General features: G+C 41.2%; 1 protein-coding gene across 3 annotated transcripts; it reads right to left on the bottom strand.

Moving 5' to 3' along the window:
* Nucleotides 1–1,396: 1,396 nt before the first annotated feature.
* mapk14b (mitogen-activated protein kinase 14b) lies at nt 1,397–25,511 on the bottom strand. 3 transcript variants are annotated; one of them, XM_085406186.1, is made up of 12 exons: nt 25,048–25,509; nt 19,456–19,585; nt 13,248–13,306; nt 12,269–12,380; nt 10,610–10,639; nt 10,209–10,256; nt 9,966–10,080; nt 9,061–9,132; nt 6,581–6,660; nt 5,384–5,462; nt 3,592–3,765; nt 1,397–3,511 (listed from the first exon to the last, which is right to left on the bottom strand). In XM_085406186.1, exons 1-12 carry the CDS (start codon nt 25,164–25,166, stop codon nt 3,444–3,446), a joined length of 1,086 nt encoding a protein of 361 aa, XP_085262312.1. In that variant the 5' UTR covers nt 25,167–25,509; the 3' UTR covers nt 1,397–3,443. The 3 variants fall into 3 exon arrangements, with proteins under 3 accessions (XP_085262312.1, XP_085262311.1, XP_085262313.1); XM_085406185.1 differs by lacking the exon at nt 6,581–6,660 and adding an exon at nt 5,992–6,071 and having other exon boundaries at nt 25,048–25,508; XM_085406187.1 differs by lacking the exons at nt 1,397–3,511; nt 3,592–3,765; nt 5,384–5,462 and having other exon boundaries at nt 6,009–6,660; nt 25,048–25,511.
* Nucleotides 25,512–26,178: the final 667 nt, after the last annotated feature.

Below are 26,178 nucleotides of genomic sequence, written 5' to 3'. Positions count from 1 at the left end.
TACTTGGTATTTAACTCTGATGCTTCACAAGTGTCACAGCTTGGGTGACCAGGTGTCCTTTTTATGTGGGAATGAATGCACTGCATTTTTATCCCTTGTCCCACAATTTGACTGATTTTGTAGTGCCAGGCAAATTTTTAAATCCTGGCTTTTGCACTGTGGATATGGTGGGAATGCTTTGCTGTTGTACTTAGTAGCAGGTTAGCCCGTCTAATGCCATACTCATTAGGGAAAGTCACTACAAAGTCACAAGCTTTGGAGATTTTGTTAAATGTGATGGAAACTATTTTCTGTAATCGATACAGGGTCTAAAAGTCTAAAAGAATACATAGGGTTCATATATAAATATATATATAAATCAAATATATACATACATACAATTCTCGTCTGTGATCATGATTTATGATAACTGGTAGTTTCTCAATGGACAGATCAGTACTCAGAACAATGGTATAAGAACAGAGTGAAGATCTAAGAAAGAGAACTGTAGATTTACACAAGTTGGAAAGGTCTCTTGTAGCTTTTTCTAAACTATAAGGATTAAGTTAAATAGTTGGATCTAAATCATTTGCAGTCAATGACTACCTGAACTCTAGAATTCTTGAACGTCACCAAATGTGTTTGCTTTTACTGCAGCCACCTTCATTTGCTGCTTTTCTGTGGGTTTCTCTGACTTCAGTTTTGTATTTTTTTTGTAAGTGAAAATATTTTGTAAGTGAAATTCATGCTCCGTTTGGTTGAGACCAGGTAACTGACTTGGCCATTGAAGAATATCACAATCAGCCTTGAAAAGGTCTTAGGTTCCTTTTGCAAGTTGTTTCGGCTCATTATCCCTTTGAACTGTGAAGAACTGTGATCAGTTTTGCAGCATTCATCTGCATCGGAGTGGAGAGCCCTGCACTTCAGAAGTCATCCTGCTACTTCTTTCAGCATCTACATCATAGGGGTCTTGGACTATCGATTGTGTGAGTTGTCAAATGAGCAAAGCACAGCTAACTGTGAACACTGGCATCCTTTAACCTTAAATGCAGATGTGCAGCCGATCCTGGTTCTGTTAAAACGTCTCTGTCATTGTTGTGCCGTGTATCTGTGGAGTGGCTGTTTGGAGGGCAAAAGTCAGATCACTCCTCACATGCACAGCCTAATCTATGTGGCTTTGTTTGTGTTTAGGCGTTTTATCTTTAAGATAAAGCAGATTTTTTCTGAGAGAGTGTTGCTGAGTCTGAAGTGCACTGGAATCTTGGAGTCTCTCTGAAAAGCCCAGCAGGCTTTCAACCCGTCACACACCAGATGACAGACAAGCTCTGCTCTACTTGTGCTATGCTGCCATCCAATGGTGACATGCTTAAAAAGGAAAAAAAGGCAAGGCAAAAGCTCACCCAATGAATGAATTCTGTTACAGCTTTGAAAAATAGTAGGCTTTATTTTCTAATGGTGGTATTTACAGGTGGCATGGCCTGCTATCTTGATACATGTGGTCAAAAAAAAAACAAAAAAACCCAGAAAAACATATTTCAGGCAGACGAAGTGTAACCAAATTTACTAATGACATCGGGATATGGACAAAATAAATATCCTATCTAAATCAATGCAGTTGTTTAAAAATGATAAAATATGAGGCTTCGGCATTGCCCTTCAGCATCCAGTGAGTAAACATATGCACTTTCCTGCATACATGTGACACCCCCCCCCCCCCCTCCTCTAAATTACTCTAACAGGCTTCTGGTGCTGCTTATAAAACAATCATTACAGAATCACAGAATAACATGAAATGTTGATTTAGCACACAAAGAGTAAAATAACACATTAGAAAAATCACTACATTTAAAACAAGCGGCTGAAATCAAACATGACTGATGTCTGATATTGTTTGGGTGCCAAAGGCAGAGCAACTGTGGATACAGCTTGCGTGTCTGACTTTTCAAACGCTTCACATTGGAAGCATTTTGTCATAAAAGTCTTCACACTAAAGAAATAGTTTAGTGGTTTGTTAGTCAATAAATGGTGACAAATATGCCACCATTAAAGGATATGTTTTGGGTTTCTTTTTTTAAAAATTGTGATAATTTGTTGGGCTGTGAATCAAGGCGCGCTGTAAACACAACCTCAGCAACGGTAATTTAGCAAACTGAGCAGAATGTATCAAACTGATTCCAAACGATCTCTTGATAACATTGTCGGCTCTTGATATGAAAGCTGTAGCCACTGTGGCTCAAGTGATCTATGAAATTATCGATGACACATTTGGATACTAATACAATAAGCTCTCCATAAATAATACAAACAACCTTAAATTCTGACAAATAATATTCTCTTTTACATCAATATACAAACAATATAAGAAAAGATCATAAATATACGGCGCAAACTGGCGCTCCAAACATTCCATAAACATTAATAGTACTGTTTCATAAATGCAATATGATTAAATTACATTGTCGGCTGACGTTGTGATGGAAAAACATTAAAATTTGAATAAACTAGTAAGCCAAAAACTCTGGCTTTAACATGCTGTGGTGAAACTGCAAAGATTGGTGGCTGTTCGCTGAAACATTCATGTGAAACAACACATGTGCGAGAAGACGGAAGAAGCTTACTAAAGTAATAGATGAAAATGAACACGTGGGAAATGCTCTCCTTGGGAGGGGGGGTTGCCATGTGTAAAACTCAATCATTAAGAAATATGAAGCCTTGAATTTTCCATACTGGGCTGAATATTTTACATATTTTGGCGTATCCTATACATATTCTAAATAAATTACACACAGTATCGGTTTATATGCCATTCTAGAACAAACTGTCAATGTGGGCGGCTGACGAGCCTCAGTACTACACGTGTGGTAGCCGTTTTTCCCAGAACGATTTATGTACAAATACTGTTTCTGTAGTATCTACATAGTTCTATGTACTCGTAGAAATAACAGAATTTAAAATGTGCCAAAAGATACACTTCACACTCAGCATGGTTTAAAACTTTCCAGAATTGTTGTCCTACAGCATTATTTTCAGCCATATTTTTTTTTAATAAAATACATAATACATGTTCCGTTATTACAATTTGCCTGGAGATACTGACATGTAATGTTTTCTTTTTTATTTATTTTTTGCTGTGTATGTAGAATAAGGGACAGAATATAAAGAATATATATCTGAGATAAAAAAATTACTAATGCATAAGGAGAGTTAAAGTCTACCTCAGCACGGTGGGATTCATGTTAAGAAAAACAAAACAGCAGAGCAGGGGACGGTATGAACACGATGTCAAGTTTTTTGTTTTCGTTTCCCTGATAGAGCAACGTCCCCCCCACATATGAATGACGGCAGGCACTTGAATGTCATCGCTGTGCGCGTGTATGAGGAAAGTGGCGGATAGTCACATGAGACCGATAGTCTTTAGAGAGTGTTTCTTGGAAAACAAATCGTGGAAGAGAGCCGCTTCCTCCTCAAGACTCCATGTCGTCTTCGTCGAAAGATGGTGGCACGAAGCTGATGACCTCGTCGTAGGTTAAGGCTGAGAACAGATAATTGAAATTACTTTCCAACATACAGAATAAATAACCTTTAAAATCTATTTGGTTTCTAACAACTCACCTTTCCATTCCTCAATTTCCAGCTCACGGCTTTCAAAGCTCTGGTCGTAAGGCTCTGCTTCAGGCTCGTCATCTGGATCGTGATACTGGGCAAAGTAAGGGTGGGCCAGAGCCTCAGATGCTGTGATCCGCTTGTCTGTATCAAGCACCAACATTTTCTCCAGCAAATCCACCGCTAAAAGAAAGAAAGGAGACAAAGGTGAGTATGAGAAAAACTACAGGTCAGAGCAAAAAGGTCCAGAATGCTAACTTTTCTGTCAATATATGTACTGTGACTGCAGTCGATGCTCATATTAACTATCGGCAGCCTTTCAAATAATGGCATCAGCTTCTGTTTGTGTAAGAAAAAAGGTCAGCCTATACTAAACACTTTGATTCCAGTGATCCCAGCTCCATTAAAATGCTGTGCTGGGACCTTAGGAGAGCTTCTATAAACTACTGAATCATCGGTGTGCTTAGTTTTTCACAGCACTGCACAAAGTCTTGTGAAAACCTTCTTTTTCACATGACTGTATGCAGTGAAGACTTTGAAGAAACTGAGTGTGACAGTGACAACTGATTGTTGTCATTGTCACTAGTCGGTACCAGATGTACGGGTCGTTTAATCCAATTGTTTTACATTTTAATTGATACCCAATGCCAATAAAGTCTTTTGTCCTAATGTTATGCAGCCGTCTTCCACCAGATGGAGCACGGTTGCTGAGAAACACCATAAATCTATTAATCTGGGCCCGATTTTGGGGGTTAACGCTTTTACTGTTAGTTCTTTTAAAGGAGAAAAAGTGACATCATGCATACAAACGGGGGAAATAAGTTTTCCCTGATGGGTGGATGGGCTTTTGATAGGGTGAGGAGTTCAGTCATTCATGATGTCGACCCCTGGGTAAAGGGTTCCGACTGGGCATGTTCTACCGAGAGGAGGCCCAGAGGAGACCCAGAGGAGACCCGGGACCCAGTGGAGATAATACGGCCTGGAAATGCATCAATTTTTCCCCGGACAAGCTTGTTTTTTTTTAAGTGGTTGTCATGAATTTTTTATCTGCGTGCGTCATTCATAATGCAGCTTTGCAGAGTTTTTCACATTAAACAGTTTCCAAAACTTGATAACAGAGTCTCTTAGTTTAAGAGTAGTTGGTTAGTCTAATTTTTTTCCCTCGTTTAGTCGACTAGAAAATCAGTCACCAGGAACATCCCCAGTCTAAAAGCATTTTATCTAAAGCATTTATACAAATACTGTGTGCTGTAAAATGCATCAAGTCAGTGACGGAATAATCCTATAATGACATCCCCTAGATTATCTGCTGAAGAGCTCTTTATGACTCGAGGTGACAAAAGTTAATGTAGCTTGTTCACGTTACATAACTTGACATTGGTTACGTGAAATAATTTCCTGATGTGGTACGAGATGCACATGAGAAAGCACCCTTCACTAATCCAACTCGGCTGTCACCTGTATCCATTCTGTGTGTTTTTTTTTTTAACTTGATTGATTTAACATGCATAGCAATCAGGGTTTTTCCTGGCGTGGAGCTGGTCTTTGTGCAGTAACTACACATGCAAGCACAAATGCTTCATGTAAAGCAAAGCAAATGAGACACTGTTATTTCATGCCAGTGCTAATTGTTTTTCCTTTTGCACTAGCTAAAGCTAAAAAAAACCCCACTGTGATAAAAAAAAAATCTTGCCAAAACAGATGAAACCGCTCCCCCATTATTATAACTACCACCACTAGAGGGAGCCAGTGAGCCAATAGCAGCCTAACCCAATGGTGTCATTCTGAAAGAGGAACTTACCAAGAGGGTTGGCACCAATAAACACGTCAGCAAAGTTTCTCTTTGGCATCTGGGGAAGTGAGTTGATATAGTTCCTCGCCTGTGAGAAAACAGAAACAAAGAAGTGTACTGTAAAAGCAAACTGCAGAAGATTTCCAAGTAATAAGGCAGCTTTTAAACTGCAAAAAACGTGCAATATTTCAATAGAACTACAATACTAAACTGAATTTGCCTGTTGCAAGACAAACTGTACATCCTCCCATTAAGCCATGTTCCAAGCATTTTAACTAACACCCAAATCACATGCATTACATAAACACTGTGGTATTATTTTCATAGTCAAATGGGATAGATGATCAGAACACGCTGGCTGCACTGGCAGAGCACTCTCATAAGCCTTGCTGTGAAAAGCATGACAAGTCAAAGAGGAAAAAGGGAATGTGTGGCGTGAGAGCAGAGGACAGTATGCAGAAAGGAACTGGTAGGATATATTTTAAACATCAAGTCTAGCTGCATTTATCTCTAAACAGTAATGTAGCTATCAGCTGATGGATGACTGCAGCATGGCCCTGATTCCGGCTGTGGGGAAGAGACGGGGCATGTGGGAAGACGAAGGGAACTTGTCTCACCTCGTGGCTGGGCATCCTGCTTATTAGGGAGGCTGGGGGCGTCCCTGTCAGGCGCATTATCTGCTGCAGCTGGTTTATATCTAAACCTTCTGAGTCAAGGGGTATCATAACATGGAGGTCAGCACATCAAAGAGCAGGTGTAGTTAGGAAGGTGGATGTATAGAAAGGATAGGGACTGGGGTGGGAACACACACGGGGTGAGGATGAGGAGGATGTGAAAGAAAGGAAGACAGTTTCTAAACTTTAATATAAAGAAAACCTTCATTGTCTGCAACCTATATTCAGATAATCACGAACACTGTGGTCCAGTTTGGCACTAACGTTTTTACTGTCACATAAAAGTTATCAGCGTGGCTCTGAAAAAAGTCATAGTACATGCTGGAAAGAAGCAGAAATCAAAGCACTGTGCTCAAATGGGATAAAAGCAGAGTGTTAAGAGCAAAACAGGTGCAGTTAAGAGGTAGTAGCATTGACACCAGGTCATAAAATAAAGAGCCAGGGCAACACAAAGGCAACAGGGAGGATGGGCAATGCAAAAGAAAAGGAAAAAACAAATAAATAAAACAAAACTGGATGGGATGGCACTCACAGACTCTGAAGAGATTTTCATCAAGAGCTCAGGCCCTGGCGTTCCGACGAGCATCATTATAAGCTTCAACTGATCAATATCTACCACACTCACATGAAGGAAAACAGAAAGGATGGAGGACGTAACGGGGACAGAGGGGTGAGAGGTACAACTGTCGATGCTGTAGCCTGTAACTGATAAAGGTCCACTTATTCAAAATAAAAGATATCAAGCACCAACTAAAAATCATACAACGTCACACTGATGCATAAATATTCACAGATGAGTTGACTATGACTATATCACTTACTGTGACTGTGTGAAGTATTAAAGTACTTAAAAATGACTGAATGTAGATGCAATAGAAAATATCAAAGCAAATTATAAATGAAAGACCAGAAGCAATCAGAGTTGGAGGTGACATTGGTGGAGCTAACAGGCTACAGTGCTGTAGTTTCTGTGCCTGCTGTGGTGAAAAGGAAAAGCAAAACTTCTACTTCACCCATCACAAACAAAACAGAAAGTCTGGCTGGAATTTTCATCCCTCAGACTCAAGGAGGTTGAACATGGACATTTTCAAAAGCTGCTTTTATTCTGGGCATGCTCTTTCATAAATGTAATTCCTGTTGTTTTCTACCTGAATTCTTGTTAGTGTCTAAAGAAGTCCTTGTTTTTGTTTCTCATCTGTCTGCTGGGTCAGGGATGAGATACTACTCTAGGTGGAGGAGCTCAAGTATCTTGGGGATCTTGCTCACGATTGAGGGAAGACTGGAGGGTGAGATTGACATACGGACTGGGGCAGTGTCTCTAGTGATACGGATGCATCGACCTGTTGTGAAGAGAAGGCTCATAATAAAAGATAAACTGTTGTTTTATTGATTAACCAAAGGGTGGCTGGCTCGCCCTTAGAGACAGGGTGAGGAGCGGGGCCATTTAAGAGGCTCGGAGTAGAGACGCTGCTCCTTCACATCGAAAGGAGGCAGTTTGGTGATTTGCACATCTGATGCCTCCTGAATCCTTCCTAGGCATACCCTGTGACTTCGTATCCCCCCCCCCAGATGAGCTGGAAGAAATGGCTGCGGTAAGGGTAGTTCCGGTATCTCCGCTCAGACTGCTGACCTCATGACCCGAACCCAGACAGGCGGTAGAAAATGGATAGATGAATATGCATAAAATTAGGTGTGCAACTAGTGATTATAACTCACCGTGTAAATCTTATGAACAGTGATAAAACCATCACAGACTATTGAATCTACAAAAAATTGAGAATCTGGAATAGTGTTTATAATTCTTAGTGCAGACAAGCTGAAACTATAAAATAATTGTCCACAAAGTTTCAGATAATCATTTGATCCATCAACAAAAATAAATGAACTAACTACTGCGTCTCCACTCTGCAAAAATGTCACCAGAAAGCATGACAAGAATTCTCTAAATCACATCTAACGAGCAGTTTGAAGTGATTTGCTCATGCTACTGTTGACACACTACTACCTAGTACCCAAAATATGAACCACATACAGTTGTAGTATGTCTACTATTTAACATTTTTAATCCCGGTGCTATGGGAGTGCACCTGTACTTACACTGTACAAAGGCTAATGAGATGCATTGTATCCACAATCCCTCCCATTCTACTCATGTGCAGAGATCAGCTTCCATTCAGACAAGTAAAAGGAGACAGACCAGAAAGACTGCTTGCTGTATATTCAAACAAGCACTGTGGGTTGGTAGCTCCACTACATCACAAAGCAGTTTCGACACATTCAAGCACACATACCCCTGCAAGGCATGCAGCGAAGAAGGTGTAGATCGGCTGATTGATTAGTTAGAGCAGGAATTATGAACACGTTATGAAACAGATTTTGATCTTTAACAAAACCACCAACTTGGTGGCGTATGCTACCTTCTATATTTAAAGGTGTGTGTGTGTGTGTGTGTGTGTGTGTGTGTGTGTGTGTGTGTGTGTGCGCGCGCGCGCGCTAATTTACAGGGTTTTCCGGTATGTTTTTATATCAAATCACATGACAGCTCTGCTGTGTGTAAGGGTTTTGTGGGAGGGAAACAGGAAGGTAGTGTAAAAAGTATCGTGGAAAAGCAGTGGAGATAAAAGTGGGCAGCACTGAGTCATAGACCACAGGGCACTATTAACTCCATATGAGAGTGTGTGTGTGCATATCATGCACACACACGCACACTTTCCTGGCTATTCTGGCATGTAGCTCACTGAATTCAATACTCAGCAATGCTTTTAAGTCAGCCCAACTAGGTAAAATGGTGCTTTTGTCTGTGCTTGCAACAGTGCTGCAGCAATAGATTCTGTGAGAGCCTGGCAGTGAGTGCACTGGACAACAATTCTTATATAACTAGTCTAATACATATTTGTAAACCGTGTGCATATAAGCAGATTGAACTCAACCAGTACCTCCTCCTAATCTAACACAGACCTGCAGGCTGGCTACAATCTGACATTTATTTTAGCAGCAGAGGTGGAAGGATACGGTCTGTGCCAGGGAAGAGTGTCCGTCCTGTAAGTAGTTCAGCCATGATGCAGCCCACCGACCAGATATCCACTATTAAATAAAAAGAAATCATTTCAAACATGCATCTCAACAAATCCTTTAGATATGACACAAATCCAAGCTTTTCAGCATAATGCAAAACAACACAGCTGTACGTGCATGCTGCACATGCATATGCAAATGCAACGATGTAATGGTATCATCCTGTAATCTTCACTACTTGCGGTGAATTCAATGAAGTCTGCCTTGTTCTTTTCAGATTTAAACGCTGCTTCCTGATGAGAGCTGAGACTGCAGTTTTGTGACAGCATCCTGACAATTTGTCAAACTGTGAACGAACTGCGCTGCATTACGTTGTGTTACATGGGCAACGTTTAATTCAATAACTCTCACTGTTAAATAGGAAGAGAATTTCAACAAATTCAATTTTTTTTCACAAACCAAACGTTTCAAAGCTGCTGGGGAAGGCACAGCTCAAAAGCACAGCTAAACAGCTTGCACAGTTTAAATCCACATTCGTTTATTTGCCCATTTACACCAACACCACTTAATGCTTTGTAAAGAAAGTGTGAAGCAGAACTAAATGGCACTCAACAAGGCAAACGTCTGTTGTGGATGATTTAGGCTGATGAAAAGGCCTCTAAACATCATGTTGAATAAACAAGAAAATTGAAAAGCTTGAAAAGCTGTCCTAGTTTCTCTAAAGTTGTCTCCTTATTTATAGAGAAGAAAAAACTTAGTATCCTTGTATGATCACTGCACACATAACCCCCCACATCATTGTAAACGCATGACTCTTGACTTGTAACAGATGTCCAAAAAGCTATTTCAACACACTTTTATGAAACTGCACTCAAAACATGATTGAATGTCAGTGTGCGTACCGGTCATGTTGTAGTGCATCCAGTTGAGCATGATCTCCGGGGCGCGGTACCACCGTGTGGCTACGTATCCTGTCATTTCATCATCCGTGTGCCGTGCCAAACCAAAGTCCAGGATCTGAGTGATGCAACAATGCATAGGCGACATAAAGACAACCAAATGAGACATGACTGAGCACCTTTAGCTCGACAGCAAGTTATATCGCATATGGTGAAGCTTGGATCTGAAACAATCAGTCTCCTCACCTTAAGCTCACAGTCTTCATTCACAGCCAGATTACTGGGCTTCAAATCCTGAGGAGAGAGGGGGAAAAAAAGAGTCCAGATGAGAATTTAGAAACAACAGGGAGACATCCTGCTGGTATTGCTACACATGTCATCATATTGCAAACATTTGTGTATGTTTTTTGTTTTTGCACTCATTCCTTCAATTATATTTTTAATCCACAATCAGAAACGTAAAACATTCCAAACCAAATTTTTATTTTATTGTCGTGTTAATCTGATTACTTCAAGCTCTAGTGTATAGATTTAATAAAACACCATCCAGAAAAGCTAAAGTGCCATTAATGGTTCTGTTCAGTTTAACCAGCACTGGACTGTTTTTCTTTGCAGACACTGACACATTCAGTGAGGCCATCACTTACTCTGTGGATGATATCTGCAGAGTGGATGTACTGTAGGGGGGAAAGAACATAAAAATATTTAAATGCTAATGCATCCATCCATATGGAAAGCATGCAGTCACAAAAAACACCTCACTTACATTAGTGTGTATTAGCTTATGGTATTTTAAATGTACACCAGCTGAACTCCCAAGCGATAAAACGAGCAGAACATCAACATAACTAGTGTACATTTCTTTAAATAGTAATCATTCAGAAATACCACTAACATCTTCCTTCGTAGCCAATCATCTGCCTCAGCCTCCTCTTCTGTCCATAAATTTTCTCTGAGGTCCATATTCAGCATTCTTCGCCCAGTGTATCCACTTTACCTCCTCTGCAAATGCTCAGACCATCTTAGCCTTGCCTGTCTAGCTTTGTCTCCGAACTGCTCAACTTGAAACTGTCCTTGTGATATGGTCATTATCTCCATCCTGGTCACTCTCAGTTAAAATTGTAACATCTTCAGCTCGGCCTCTCGTCTTTTCGTCAGTGCAACCATCTAAAAACTGTACAGCAGGTCTTACCATCCCTTTCACTCTTGCTGCTATCCTTCTGTCACAGATGACCCATGACACACGTCTCCGCCCACTCCACCCTGCCTGCACTCTCTTCTTCTCCTCTCTTGTGCACTGTCTGTTGCATTAGATTGTTGGCCCCAGGTTTTTGAATCTGTCCACCTTCACTAACTCTACTGCCTCTACACATCTTCACTATTACACCTGTCTCTCCCTCACTGACACACACATGTATCCTGTCTTATTTCTACTGAGTTTCATGCCTCTTCTCCAGAGCATACCTCCACCTCTCCATGTTTACTACAGACTACACTATCATCTGCAAACATCACAGTCAGCGGACACCCCTGCTGCACACCTCATCTGCCATTCTACCCATCACCACTGCAAACACGAAGCAGATCCCTGATCCCCATCTTGAACACTTCTGTCACTCGTACTGCACACCTCACCACTGTCCTCATACATGTTGTGCACCATCATGACTTCCTCATGCAGTACCACAGTTCCTCTCTTAGCACCCTATCATATGCTTTGTCTAGATCCACAAATATAAGCCAAAGTTTCAAAACCGTTCTCTCCTCTGAAATGTAACTACAAGAAACACAATCACAGCAACTCTGACATATCTGCTTGCTCTCAACAAGTGGCGTAAACAGGTGATTGACAAAGATAACACTTTCATGGAACAACAAAATCAAGTGTGTAATAGGCTGTAATCATACATGGTTTGCTCACATTACAAATACTACTAGCTGTAGCTGTATCCAGTTAACTTTTTACAGTCTGTGTTAAGACTCAACTGAGCAGCATTTGCTCTTTCCTGCATTGCAACAATCTGCAAAAGAGGAACTGTTGAATTTTATCCATTCACTTTCAGTTGCCACTGTTTGCAGAAAATTTAAAAAAACAAAACAAAAACAAAAAATAGTCACAAGAGTGGCACAGAAACGTCGCTGCCAACTAGAATTCAGCTGGTCTAAACGCAGAACAATGCAGATGCATCTGTGGTCTAGTGAGCTAGCTTTGCCTGGTTCCACAAGGCACCGCTTTTGCACAGATTGAATGCAAGTCAACTTTTAGGAGCAGCCAGTTTTGAGTTGAAAATGAGGGCCTCGCTGACCTTTAAGCCTCTGAGGATCTGGTATATGAGGAACTGGACGTGGTCATCCGTGAGCTTCTGACACTTCACGATGTTGTTGAGGTCTGCACCCATTAGGTGTGTCACCAAGTACCTGCAAATCAAACAGCCAATCAGATGTAATCTTATAATTCAGGAAAGTCTCTCTTTGATTTCTGCTGCAGCTTTATTTAGTTTAAACTTTAAAGATTTAATTTTTGCAGATTAGCAGGTCTGTGTAAAGTGCAGCTAACGGTGTTTTTGATAAAAAATCATTCATCATTTTCTGTAAGAATTATTTCTAAATGTGGCAACTTAAAAGTTGGCAAGATTAAAGTGATGATAACAGAAAAACAACACAACAGAAAAAAAACAACACTTTTTTTTCTCAACAGCAAAATATTTAAACAGAAAGTAAACCACTTGAAGGAGGCCAGCAGTGATTGTAGTATATATATGACCTCTTTAATCACACAGCACTAGTCCAAGGTCGTTGTCAAAGAACGAGGTGTTCGTTAATGGTCACGTGAAAAGATAAGCACCACGTCTTTGGCTAAACTTCACCTCGTGTATGAGATCGCGTTGAGGTTCATCTCACATTTCCACAAATGTGCAACATGCTGATGACGTTACACCATGCAGAGAATTCAAGGACGCTGATTGACTATTCTGCACACATACACTGCCAGATGGCTGTTACCATGGAGACTAGCTGTGATGTTCCTTAGGAGCACGTGTTCACCCTACATTCACCTTGGTACCACTCGCCACATGCTGCTCTCTCATGATGTTAAGAATCCTCGTGCATCTCTAACTAGTTTTGGCTATCGAGGTAATCTTGCGATTATCTGCTGGCACGAACGCTTTCATTGTGTAAAAAGTGAAGCTTATAGACGCTGAGACAGTAAGCAAGAAAATAAACAAACTGAACGAGTGAGAAGGAGAAAAGCAGAGAGCAAAAAAGAAAGAAAGAGTGACTTACACATCGTTAAATTCCTCTAAGCTTGTCGCTGGTGAGAAAACATCTAAAAGGCCGATCACCTGAAGGAAAAACCGAGAGGTCAGAGGTTAGAGACAGTTAGCAACTGGTTGGTGGGTGAAGTTTAATTTAGTTAAATAAGCAAACACCCCACCCTGAATCACCATCTTATTATAAGAGAGGTTTAAGCACTGTAGTGATCTCAGCACCTAGGCTGTCAACGCCATTTTGCCTGACAAAAAAACAAAATAACAGATCATGTTATCCCAGCTGATCACGGTAACTGGGGTCCCAGCCAGGAGACTGGCCAAGAGGAGGTAGGGCCTGGCACAGGGCCTTGGCTGTGCTCTCCGTAAATAGGCCACATAAGGCCACAGACTACTGGAGGGGCCATAGGGGTCCAGTGCAATGTGGATTGCAAATAGGGATGGAAATTGAGAACGGTTCTTGTAGAGAACCGGTTCCAAGTAGTCAAGATCCTTGGAATTGTGTGTCTGCCTGCATATCGGTTCTTGCACTCTCACTATGATCAGCTGATTTGTGTGGAGGAAAATTGTGGCGTTGTCTACAGTTTGGACATGGACATTACTTTTATTTTTATTGCACAAAAGGATAAGAGCGCGTTGGGAAAGTGGAGACTGCTCCAGGGCATAAACAACTGCATTATACTGCTAACAAAGCTTTGGCTCTTCGCAAGCACCTACACAGACATAATGCTAACGCTAAGCTAGCCAAGAACCCAGAGTGATTTTAAAGCTGAGTAAATGTTGACACCCGGCCAGCACCGTGATAAAGTGAGCTGTCACTTGCGGTGAAGCCGATGCTGAAATCAACAGGTAACAAACCAATGAGCAGCCAGACAGCAGCTTCCTTTTCTACCTGTTTGTGTTTCTAAAGTAGAATCGCTTTAAAGTCTCTTTGTGCTGGTTTTCATCTTTGTGTTCATACCTAAATACTAGGGGTGCAACGATACACAAAATTCACGGTTCGGTTCGGTTCGATACTTTGGTGTCACGGTTCGATATTTTTTCGATACAAAAAAAATGTTCATGCCTTTTTAATTTGTCATTTATTAAAATTATAAATATATATTTTAACTCAAAAGTACAGTTTTTAAATTTAACCCTAACCCTTGTGCGTGTTTTTTTATTTTGACAGCGAATGCGCACCTGCGGACCACTTATGTGCAGCCCTGGTTATTTAGCTCATCATATCGCAGCCACAGAAATTCTTTTGTCCATGAAACCATAAAGCTGCACTTTCTTTTTGCCTTATAGTCTGATTTGTCATAACTTCTCCGTTTTGTGGTAAGCTTTTCTTTGGCTGTCACTTCTTCACCCTGACCTGTCTTATTTGGCTCAGCAGAACTAAAATATATATCTGTCTGTGAAGGTTCTCAGTCATCCAGGTCATCGTAGTGAAATATACATCCTGCTGCTTTTACACACGCACTCACATAAGCTCAGCGATTCTCTGCGCGATCAACCTCTCACATGTTTAAGCTTGCTGCGGGAGATTTCACTTGTCATGTTTGCATAGTAAGCTAACAATTAATAAGACTATGTCAGAGGAATTGGTGCACAAATTATCATCACTCACAGATCAGTGCTGTCATTGCAAAGTGAAAGCAAAAAAACAAGCGCAAATTCAAACGCGATTTCAATATGTCACATATTGACAGTGGCTCACCGATGCCAATGACATAATTACCCAGCTACATTTCTGAAAGAATGCAAAAGCATTGACATATATTTTTCCTTCCTACAATAGCCCGACGGGCAGGGAAGAGATAGATTTTGGTAGCCCGACTGAAAAAACGCTAGCCCCGGGACGTCGGGCTAGCGATATTGCAAGCCCTGTATCTGATTGAGGAATCACTCATCTTTGGAAAAAGAGAGTTTATTACAGAGAAATGGCTCTTTCCAAAATAAAAGCTATACTATCTGCTTCTTCTGGGCTATATTCTCAGCAGCATAAGGAGAATCATGTGCTAACAGCTGTCTAAATGACTCGGCTAAAGTTAGTAGCATGCTTGCTTGTTTTTTTTCTGCTTCCACTTGTCTTTGCACTAGGATGATGTCGGCGTAAATGTGCAGTCATATTCGTTGTGTTCCCACTAGTGCTTTCAGGTTAATCTCGTTGAAATGACCTTAACGCCACAACACGGCAAATCTCCGTTAACGAGCTACCGCCGATCGCCCTGTGCATGGGGCTAGACGGCCAACACGTTAATGAGCTAACTGCGCTAACACACTAGCTCCCACCCATGTAATTGAGCATTGCATGGCACATCCAACATACTGTTTTACTTTAGTGCATGACTCGCTTACCTTCAGGGTCATACGTCACATGAAAACCAAAATAATTCCAAACGCCAGATCTGAATGACGTTCAATTTGCCTGTTGCAAGGAGAGCTTAACTTCTGTCTCGCTAGCTTGCCCTGTGCTCTTCCTTCTGATGATGCTGTCTGTGTTGAGCGCTCAGTGAATCTGCGTTAGACTACTCCGCCTAGGCTGCACTGTCGAGCCTAGGCGGAGTAGTCGAACGCAGATTCACTGAGCGCTCAACACAGACAGCATCGTCAGAAGGAAAGTTGATAAAATAAATTAAAAATTTTGTATTGTTGGACACATATGTATACCGAACCGAAAGCACTGTATCGAACGGTTCAATATCGATACGAATATCGTTGCACCCCTACTAAATACTAAAGGGAAAGATCACGTGTCCTCATTAGAATAGCTAGCCTGCAGGTTTATACTGTTAAATTATAATTATGTATCAGTGTGTTTCAGTTCATTTTACAGAGTAAAATGAAAGTAACGTAATGAGTAGTATAACGAATGTCTTTCTCCTGGGTGTAATTAACGTACTGCATTACTTTTAATAAAAGTCTTCTGTGTGATATGTGTAAAAGCTTTTTTTTACTTTACTTTTTTTGACGAATGACGCAACACCGATCAGAACAAAGAGGGGAAATACCTCTAAGATCCATGTAATTCATTTGCATGAATGTAATGTCTTTGATATGCTGCTTAGAGATGGTCTCAAAGTGAAACCATTGAGAATCGATAAGAAATCAAATCGCTAAATTCTTATCAATTCCAAACCCTAATAGGAAACAATGCATATTGCACAGTATAGCAATAATAATAATTAAAAAACAAAAAAACAACAATAATAAGCAAAGAATTTGTTGCTGATTTATGTTCAATTTAGTGTTAGCACTAGGTGCTGTGCTTAAGTTACCTCGTCTCTTCAAAGGAAGTAGTGAACATTATTTGGTTGATGCATTATTTAGGATAATCCACCAAGCTGACAGCACAGGCACCTTTCAGGTAGTTAAAGTTGCATGCAACCGGTTATGCTGGTTCCAACAATGCAAAGTTATTTATAATGGCTTATAAATGCTGGATGCATTATTCCTTTTTTTCCTCTAGCAATACAAAAGCTTTTAGAGATGGGGTGTGTTCTGGAGTCTTTAACCTAGAATACACTGTATTTGCAGGGTCCTTCTCCCCTTTCCACAGTCTCTTGCACAATAAGTTTGTGATTGTATGAAAAAAAAAAAAACGTAATGTGTGAAAGTGACTAAATATGGATGCATACAATCACTACAGTTGAATATCTGCAGCTTCACGGTGCATCAAAATAAACTAAAGAAAGAAAAAACAGAAAGTCTTCTTATTTATGTGTCTTTCAGCAGTACGTGTATTGTACACACACTTCAGGCATGCATATACACATGCATGCAGACATACTGGCAGAGAGCAGCCCTGAGTGCTACCCCCACCCCCTGGAGTCAGGGGAACTGAGGTAAATAGGTATTGTAAAAATACTGGAGCGGCCCACCCACACAAGACCTAAATCTGCAGCTGATTGGTGGGCCACGGCCACAACAAACAGCCGATTGGTCCACTCAGGCTTTCCAAACTCAAAACTCGGGGAGTCTCCTGGCAACAGCATGAGCAAAACACAGAATCCCTCCCTATGTAAGCCACAGATATGTATTAAAGCACAGAGGATTTATGAACAGAAAACCACCGCAACTTGATGTTTTTTTTCTTCTTCCTGTTAGTACAACAAAAAACCTGGCAGCAGCATGTTCACGCCGAGATAAGTGAGATTCTTTATCAGAATGACATTTCTACGCGACGTTACCGTCTTGCCTTCAACACAGCAATACAGGCACAGACTCTGTATAATCCTCCATAATCTGTATTCCACGTAAAACCTGTTTTTCAAATGCACTGGTGTGTTTTTCCCCACAGTGCCAGCGCACCACTAATTCCAAAACTGCTCGAGTTGTAACAGAAGTGAAATCAGGGCTTGTGCAAAAAACAGGATCTAAGAAAGAATTTTAAAAAAATACAGTAATGTGTGAATGCTGAGCCAAGTGCGCTCGGACTGAACCACAGCAAGTTCTGGCATGGGCGATGACGTTTCATATTAAACTTTTTTCACAACATAAGGAGACCTGGATTTTTTTTTACGGTGATCTGGCGTGTTCTTGTGTACATTTCTTCCAGGTGGCCTTTCATCTAAATACATGTAAGGCAAGCTAAAAGGTGCGCTTCTTTCTCACATTTCCATAAGATTTGAATAACTTCTGCACAGCAGCTTCTAATCAGAGCAAACAGGCACACTCTGAGTAGCAACAATCCCAAATCAGATCTTCCATTTAATGACTTCATAGCTGTCATTTATTAGAAAGACTACCCTACGTGTGTTGTGATAGCTTCTAGAGTTGCGCAACACTTATTGCATGAATTCTGTGAGCGCCTGCAATGAGTTCTTAAAGCTAACTAAACAGTGCAGAATACAGCTAATATTACATTAAACCGTAACTTTACAAGATGGGCTTTCATTTAACTGTGAGGTTTGTTGTACTGTTGTTAGGGGGTTTTCCCCTTTAAGACTTTCCATGCTTCTTACAGCTAAAGTTTCTTTTTTTTCCTTCTGAAAATTTTCACTTCACAGGTGCTGCTGGCAGATGATATCTCATAAAGTCCACTTGCATATATTGTGGCAATCTAAATATTTCTACCTCTTCTCACACTGTACACTTCCCTCTTTTCTAGAAATATTTAAACTCATATACAACATTCACCAGGTGGATTTGTTTCCACACAGGACTCAAAAAGCCTTCATCTGCACGCCAGCTTGAGAAATAATTGCTCACATTTCAAAACACATAAAGATCCTGTCTCTCTGGTCAAAAGCGTAACCCCGGATGAAGCAACAGCACAGAAACCAGGAACAATGTTTGCGTTTTGTATGCGGGCAAGTGTCTGCATGTGCAGTATCTACACACACACACACACACACACACACACACACACACACACACACACACACACACACACCAAAGCAGTGATTATAGGCGGGAAACTCACACCAAAGGCAAAAAAGTTGAGATACTTAGCAAGATTTCTTTTTAAAGTTGCAGCTACAAAATAAGATTAAAAAAAAAGACACCACAGTAGGTGATGGGGCTGCAGATGTAAACCCGTTTGGTGACTCATACCTCACCAAGCAACATCAAGCAATAGGCGTTAGACGCTAGCAGGGGAAAACCTCCGTTGTGATGTCCTGTTAGCATACACAGTTATTGCCTGAGGACAGTGTACCCATGCCTGCTCATGCTGACACACGAAAATACCAGAAGGACTAACACTGGGGTTTAAACATGACAGTTAAACTCTTGTTTTTTAGTCAGTTCCAGGTAGTTGACATGCAGATGCTGTGATGTTAAACTGAGAGTACCTATCCTTTCTTTGTAGGTGGCTCAAAGTCAAAACAATGCAGACGCTAGCAGAAATATCCTACCACATAGACTTATCACCTTATCACTATGTTATAGATGTGTCTTTACATGCTTTCCTTTTTTGAATTCCTGCACGAGCTACATGTTTTTTCAACTCTTTCATCGTCATTTTTCAGCAAGTTAACCCCTCAAGCGCCATCAATCCAGCCTGATCAATCCATCAGGCTTGTTACATCCACCAACTCAAAGATATGGTCAGAAGTCACGAAAGCGACTGATCCTTTTGTAAACCTCGTGTGCTTTTCCATGTCCACTTGCATGCCACAATTCCTTTAGACGTTAAATGCACAATAAATGTTGTGTAAATACTGAAAAAGAGGCGAGCAATCACTGCCGCTTGCTGAGAGGTGGAGGTGATGTTTCCCCAGTTGTAGGTGACTTACATTTTCATGCTTCATGTGTTTGAGCAGTCGCAGCTCTCTGTAGGTCCTCTTTGCATGGATGATGGACTGGAAAGGTCTGGACAACTTCTTCACTGCTACCTTCAGGTTCGTCTTCACATCAAACGCCGAGCTGAAAGAAAGGTAAGGTGTGAAACGGGTGGGCTCTTAACAGAAAAAAGAAAATGCATCGCTACCAACAGCTGTCACATAAAAAACCCAAACATTTCTCAAACTGACAATGAGATTCTTCATTAGACTGCGTAGGTGTCTAACGCAGTAAACAAAGCAAATACTTACATAACACCGAGCGCTTGGTTTCAGTTCTTATTACACTCTACAGTCTAAAGTTGAATAGGGAACATGATTGAACCTGTTCTCAAATATCAGCAGCATGGTGGGCAATGACACAGGAGTGTGAAAATACAGCAGCTAATTACTGAAAAACAATTAACTGCACAACATGCTGGTTGATGATCAGCAGTCTCCAGATAGAGTAAAACATTCATCTATTATAGAGCTGCTGTAAACTGTTGTTTACATGCTACAGAGTGTTCTAACATTAATGTAACCCAGCTGACTGTCTGACTTTGCACAAGATGTCCACAACCACTTGTGACTGACCACTGAAAGTCTGTTATTGCAGCTCTATTTGGAGAATTGGTTCTTTTTTCCCCCCATTCAAGAAAAGCACGGCTGACGTCTTTTTGAAGGCCCAATCTGTCAAAACATTATTAGTAGTATTTTTATCACAGGAAGACAGCAAAACAGATCATTTTATGTAACAGGAACAAAACACACACAAAAAAAACACAAAAGAAAAAGGTCTTATAATTAAGTGTGTGGCCTCAATTTCCTCTTTTGTCTACACAACTGTCAACATTCAACAGCTGATTAATTCAAAACGGTTCAATGTGCTGGATATCTCATTTAACTCGAGCAAACTCAAAATTAGCAACTGCCTGGTAAATGTGATGGAGATGTCACAGATCTTTATTTTTCTTCAATTCTGGTAATGGTTAATGTAGACGCCAAAAAGCATAGACACGAAAAAGATGAGTGAAATGAACGTGTTTTACTTATTTACAATAACAAATAGTTGGTTGACTCTTAAGATTATTAGACAGACAATGTGAAAGAGAAGCTTGACATTGCTGTATTTCCTTTATCTGTGAGGGAAGGCAACCTACTTACAATTAACCACATTCCTTCCAGGTCAGTCAGATACGGTACATCGTGCATAGATGATTGCAACATCTTTAAATCTGTGCTCCCATATGTGTGTTCGTTGTTGTTCTTGTTGTTATTTTTACACCGCAGACCAACTAAAACAAAAAGCAGGAACTGCATGGAGTGACACAAGGAAACCACCAGAACTAGACTAGCGGGCCAGTTTTTCTGTTGCCTTTCAGTTTAAAAGGATATGGGAGTCAGTTTCTCTTGAAATGCTTTGCTCAAACTGTCGACCTTTTAAAATTAACTGCACACACCTATGGCTGAGAGTGCAACGCCACGCACAGGAGAAGTGTTAAAACTGATTCTGTGTGAGTGACAAAGCTATGACCCAGAGTGCAACACATCCATAATAAGAACATTAAGATAAGCACTGTGTTTTTTCCAGTAAAGCTGAGATAATCTCCCACACCCAATGTGCTCCATGTCAGAGGCTTGCAGAACAACTTTAATGTGTCAGCAGTGAGGGAAAACCCATAGTCAGTAAACAGTGTACCAATCCTAAATGGCAAAACAAAGGCACACGCACTCAAACTGCTGCTAATTTGTAGGGCAAACAAGATGGGTCTAAGCATACACTATCCAATTAGTCAGCAGTAAATGGAACTGCCATAAGAAATGGCCATAAAGCGTAGACTAAAAAAGGAGCAACAGCTTCACAGGGAAGTAGAGAAGCAGCACGCTGACTAACAGAAGGCCAGAGTGAGCAAACAGGCAAATATGTGCTGTAGATGAGTCGTCGAGATGTCTGTAGTAACTGTCTTATAATCGTAAGACGTGCACGTGCATCGAGAAAGCTGGAACGCTGCATTTGTGCACTCTTTATCTGAGCACAAACATGTATACATTGGATTTCATATCAGAGCATGACGGGGTTCGTGTACGCCATCAACGTGATCGGCACTGCCAAATCTTACCACACGCAGTATCATTTTAAGTAACGAGCCATAACGTATGATCTGTTCATTATTGGTGAAATAATTGACACGGATTAAACTCAGAATTATAGCAACAGAACACATTACAATTTTTACTCTCTGTGTTGCATTAACACTTTGAGCCACATACTTCACCTTAGCGCAGGTCAAACGAGAAATGGTAGTAACACCTCTTTCTGCAAAACAAAAAAGAACCTCATCTAACCTGTATGTTTGTTAGGAACAACAATGCATCATAATCCTCAGTACACAGTCACGAAAGGAAGCAACCGTAAGACGACAGAGTCATGCAGGACACCGTGTCCTGAAAAGCCAGTAAAACAATAGGTGAGAAGCAGAGTGAGTTCTGATGATTGATTCTGAATTTCAGAGCAGCAACGCAGTCAACGCCACACTCCCAATCATCATCGTCATCATCAAGCTTTCCTGTAGCTGGGGACGAATCATCAGTTCATGATGAGTGCATTGTGGTGCAGGAAGTGTTTTAATATGCGCACACAATGACATAAGGCACAGCAGTGCTTGCGATAAGGCTTAATTTCCTCTGGGCCACTCAAACATCAATGTTAGACATTAAATGATATAATAAATATGGAAAGTGGGGTGACTTAATGATCTGGTGACGTTACACCATGCTTATCGTGTTTACTTGATCTTTGAAATAATCTCATTAGAGCCATATTCCAGCTAATAATAGCAATCATCATCGTTTAATTGATTTATCAATGGCATTATTAACACAAACCTGCTCAGTTAACAAACCTACAGATGAGGTCGACTCACCTATGTCTACTCTATCACCTAGTCACACTCACAAATCAAAGTAATTTTAGAAGTTGGAAAACTTAAGTATGTTTTTAAAATCTAAAGAAATTGACTAGCAAGTGTTACCTACAGAGATTTGGCACAACAGGACATTCAGACCATGATTTTGCTTGCTAAAGCTGTCGGAGGGAAAAAAACAAAAACTGCAAAAAGTCGTATTTGTGTTTTAGGGATTCAAACTCTAATCCATAACTTTATACCAAAATGAGGGGGTTTACTTTTCTGACATCACTGATGCATTTGGTCATAGACCTCACATGACCAGCTGCTAAAACCAAAGTCACAAAATTGCTGCTTTTGGGCACAAGCTGAAAAATCATTGCACTTTTCTCTGACGTGACAACCCAAGGAGCCTTGTGCAATTCTTTCTTCATCAGCAAAATATGAAACACTAAATGCTGTCTGACAATGTAAAAAAAAAAACATACAAACAAACAAAACAAAAAAAAACAGGAGCACATAAAGCCATCATTCCAGGTAAAGAAGTTCTGAAGCTGTAACTTGCAGCTTAATAAATATAAACAGAATCATTTAGGTCGAATTTCAACTTCATGAATAAGAAATGTGTGTAAGCAGAGCCAGAGTTTACCCTGCATTATCAGCTGGAGCTGTGCCGAGTAAACTTTAGGTTGCAAATTTGCCAAAAACAGTTTAGGCCTGTCAATAACGAGTGTTAATCTCAGCATGCTTTGAAAGAGTGCCCATGAAAACGGGAATCTGCGGATCTGAGAGTATGTCTTTGCACAACACTGACATTACAACATACATATGTAAAAAAATTAAAAAGCTTTGTGATACTGAGCAGCGTGCTCTTTACTGGGCTGTCTTTTCTTTTTATCTATGGCTAAGAATATTTCTGCCCTGTGTTAAAGTACCTACACACACCCTTAGCTGGGAAGCCTACAAATAAAAGTGCAAGGACACATTGAAATCCCAGCCAGCAGCTATTACTCCACACCAGCCCTGGCTATCCATTCAAGTCTGTCATTCAAAAAATAGTACAGCCAAGATATAAGTAGATATCAGTAGTGTTATTATCTTTGGTGTATGCGAGTGCAAAGTTGATCAGGCAATTCAAATGAAAAATCCACACAGTTAATGCCTGTGGCTGTTTTACTGAGTGGAGAACTCAAGCAACATTATGGTGGAGACAACAAAGACTTGGCCCGCTGAGTGCCTGGGAGCATGTGCCCAGCTAACCAACAGCCGTGACATGTTGGTGGAGGAGCTATGAGGTTATTTATATTTTTCCAGATACCATCTGAAGGGCTTTAGAGGCACACTGCTCTCTGGACCACTCTAGTTGCAGATTTTTTTATTCTTTTTTGTTTTTGGGAAGTTGCATTACGCAAAAGGTTTTCCACAAGAAAAGCTGACAGCTCCTTACAGAAAAAAAGCACAAAAAAAAAAAAAAACCCCACAGGAATTTTCAAAAACTAGCTGCTTATGGCAGTGCTCACATTTTGCCTTGGAAGTGGTGCATTTTAAATTCGTAACAAGAATAAGCCTCATTCAATGGTCATCTATGAACATATGCCTTGCATTTGGCTTTGTCACTGGTGCTTCCAAACCCAGTTATTGTCTTAAGGACAAAATGAGGTCATCCACCATCCACCACTAAAAACTGCACAAAAAAAACAACCTTTACAGTCAACAGCTGAAGAGATGAAAGTGCGGCCAAAATGAGTTGTAAAGTTGTAATTACGACCCGCTGCTGTCCATGACTTTGTACTGACTAGAAGGCGTCAGGGCTGATGCCACTACCTAATCTCGGGACCGTGAGTCATGCGTGTACCACAGCGGGCGAAAGGATGACATCATTCTAGAGTCATCGACGTCGTCGGATGGGCTCCTGTAGAAAGCGCTCACTGTGCATGAGGGGGGCCTACTTTCCGAAAACCACGTGACGTTCTGGTACTCTGCAGGCTGCACCCAACTAGAAATGCATAATATATGCAATGTGCGGATGTGTAAAGTGCCAGGCGGCACATACAGCAACACGGCAATTATTTCAAGTGGAAAACGCGTGCTTCGTGACGTCCTGGTTAACCCTTAAACTGTGTAATTGTTACAGATGTGATCTGATAAGGAAGAACCCCCCACCACCACCTTTTTTCCTTTTCTCTTTTTTTTAAACCAGATGATGCAAGCATAGACATGTCGCACATGTAGCCTTCTGTTGATAAAATATTTGTTTTTTTCAAAGCAGCAGTTAAACTTCGCCCTGGGGCCATCACTGTGCTTACCGTACGCTACAAGTTACACCAGGCTGTTCAGGCGACACGAGAAAGTAAAGCAACAAAGTCAGAAAAAAACGTGCACAAATCACAAACAATCCCCACCCGCCGAAAAAATGCGAGCTACTGTGTGGAGTGTGCACGGCTGAGCTACCGCGGCCCGAGTATTAGGACGTAAACAAAGGACACAAGTTATATCCCCGTGTCTTCCACGGACACCCTGCGCAGGCTGGTTAAGCAGCCCGGCGACAGATAGCTCTCCCGGGCCACTGTGGTTGGTGGGAAGTCGTTTGGTCGTTGTGCAATCGCGCTGTGTGTGCACTAGCTCTCTCGCTCGCTTCTGCTGTGCAACAACAACTTACCACACGGATCCGTAAGCACCGGAACCGACAGGAGATAAGTTCTGGTAGCGCTCCGGGACTTCCCACACGGTTTTGTTGAGCTCCTGTCGGTAAAACGTGGGTCTCTCCTTCTGCGACATTCCTGCGGATTCACCAGCCCCGCAGTGACAAAACAAGCCAGCGGAAACTTCTGCCCTCTCCTCTCCTCCCTGTGCGGCACGACGTGCGGTAGTGATGCTGCTCTGCAATAAAACTCTACACGGAGCCGACCCCGAACAAAGCAAAGAAAACCCAAAACAAAAAACTCCAGCCGCCTTGTCGTGCAAATTTCGGTGCAGTTGCGCAGGTAAAATCCCACTTCTCCGTGCACGCCGGGAGGGCCGTCTGAAGATAACTTCCCCTACGAAGCTCTTTGGGGTCAGGAAGCTCAGTCTGGCTTTCGCTGGATTTTTCGCCCTGTCCCCGCTTTGCTGGGCGCGCGGAAACGTGTACGCGTACGTCTCTTCGCTCCTACGTCAGCCAGTGCGCGCTCACGTAGCGATAAATTTATCTCGCGAGAATTTGGCCGCTATTGGGAAACTAGGGGATATCCCATCCCCACCGTGTACAGGAGCGGGAATCTCCCCCTCCCGTTATGTTAATTGCGACACGTTTCTCCTCTTTAAATGTTTACGTCAGGCACTGGAACATACAAGTATGAAAATAGTTATCAGATGAGCAAATGAGCTCCGTTTTAACCATCTGAGAGAGATCTGAGAGAGATCCTGCTTCAAGTTAAAAACAATAGGAATATCTGATAATATACATGAGCAATATAACACTCACAGGGGACATCTTTAGCTGAGTAGTACCGTTTCCCTGCTACATAGCTCATTTACACTGTGGTACTTTAATAATACTTTATTAATGTGGTATTAATGCCAGACCATTACTTAATTATAGAGTCCTGACTGGTTAAACAAGCACAGCATTTAGGCCCTTTATATAATGCCCCCAAGCAAAACCTGGCTTGCTCTCACTAGCTGCATACCTGATTGCAAATGAACCTTGACACCACCTGTATGTCAATAAGGTGTGACAGCTGCTTGAATTTAATTACACTGGAAAGTCCAAGATTGTTTATTAGCAAATTTGGTATTTCTAAGTGTTCAC

The sequence above is a fragment of the Rhamphochromis longiceps genome, linkage group LG5 (genome assembly GCF_057381845.1).
Source record: "Rhamphochromis longiceps isolate RC_006_pf linkage group LG5, R_longiceps_female_GT1.1, whole genome shotgun sequence".
Taxonomy (NCBI): domain Eukaryota; kingdom Metazoa; phylum Chordata; class Actinopteri; order Cichliformes; family Cichlidae; genus Rhamphochromis; species Rhamphochromis longiceps.
The sequence above is the reverse complement of the archived record's forward strand: the minus strand, read 5'-3'. Positions and strand labels throughout refer to the sequence as shown.

What these genes read in the sequence shown, in the direction of transcription:
- mapk14b (XM_085406186.1), bottom strand. Translation starts at nt 25,166, where the DNA reads ATGTCGCAGAAGGAGAGACCCACGTTTTACCGACAGGAGCTCAACAAA. An exon ending in ATGAAGACTGTGAGCTTAAG is followed by an intron (nt 10,081 to 10,208) that starts GTGAGGAGACTG and finishes TGCATCACTCAG; the next exon opens with ATCCTGGACTTTGGTTTGGC. An exon ending in ACTCTTCCCTGGCACAGACC is followed by an intron (nt 6,661 to 9,060) that starts GTATCCTTCCAC and finishes TGAGTGTGGTAG; the next exon opens with ATATTGATCAGTTGAAGCTT.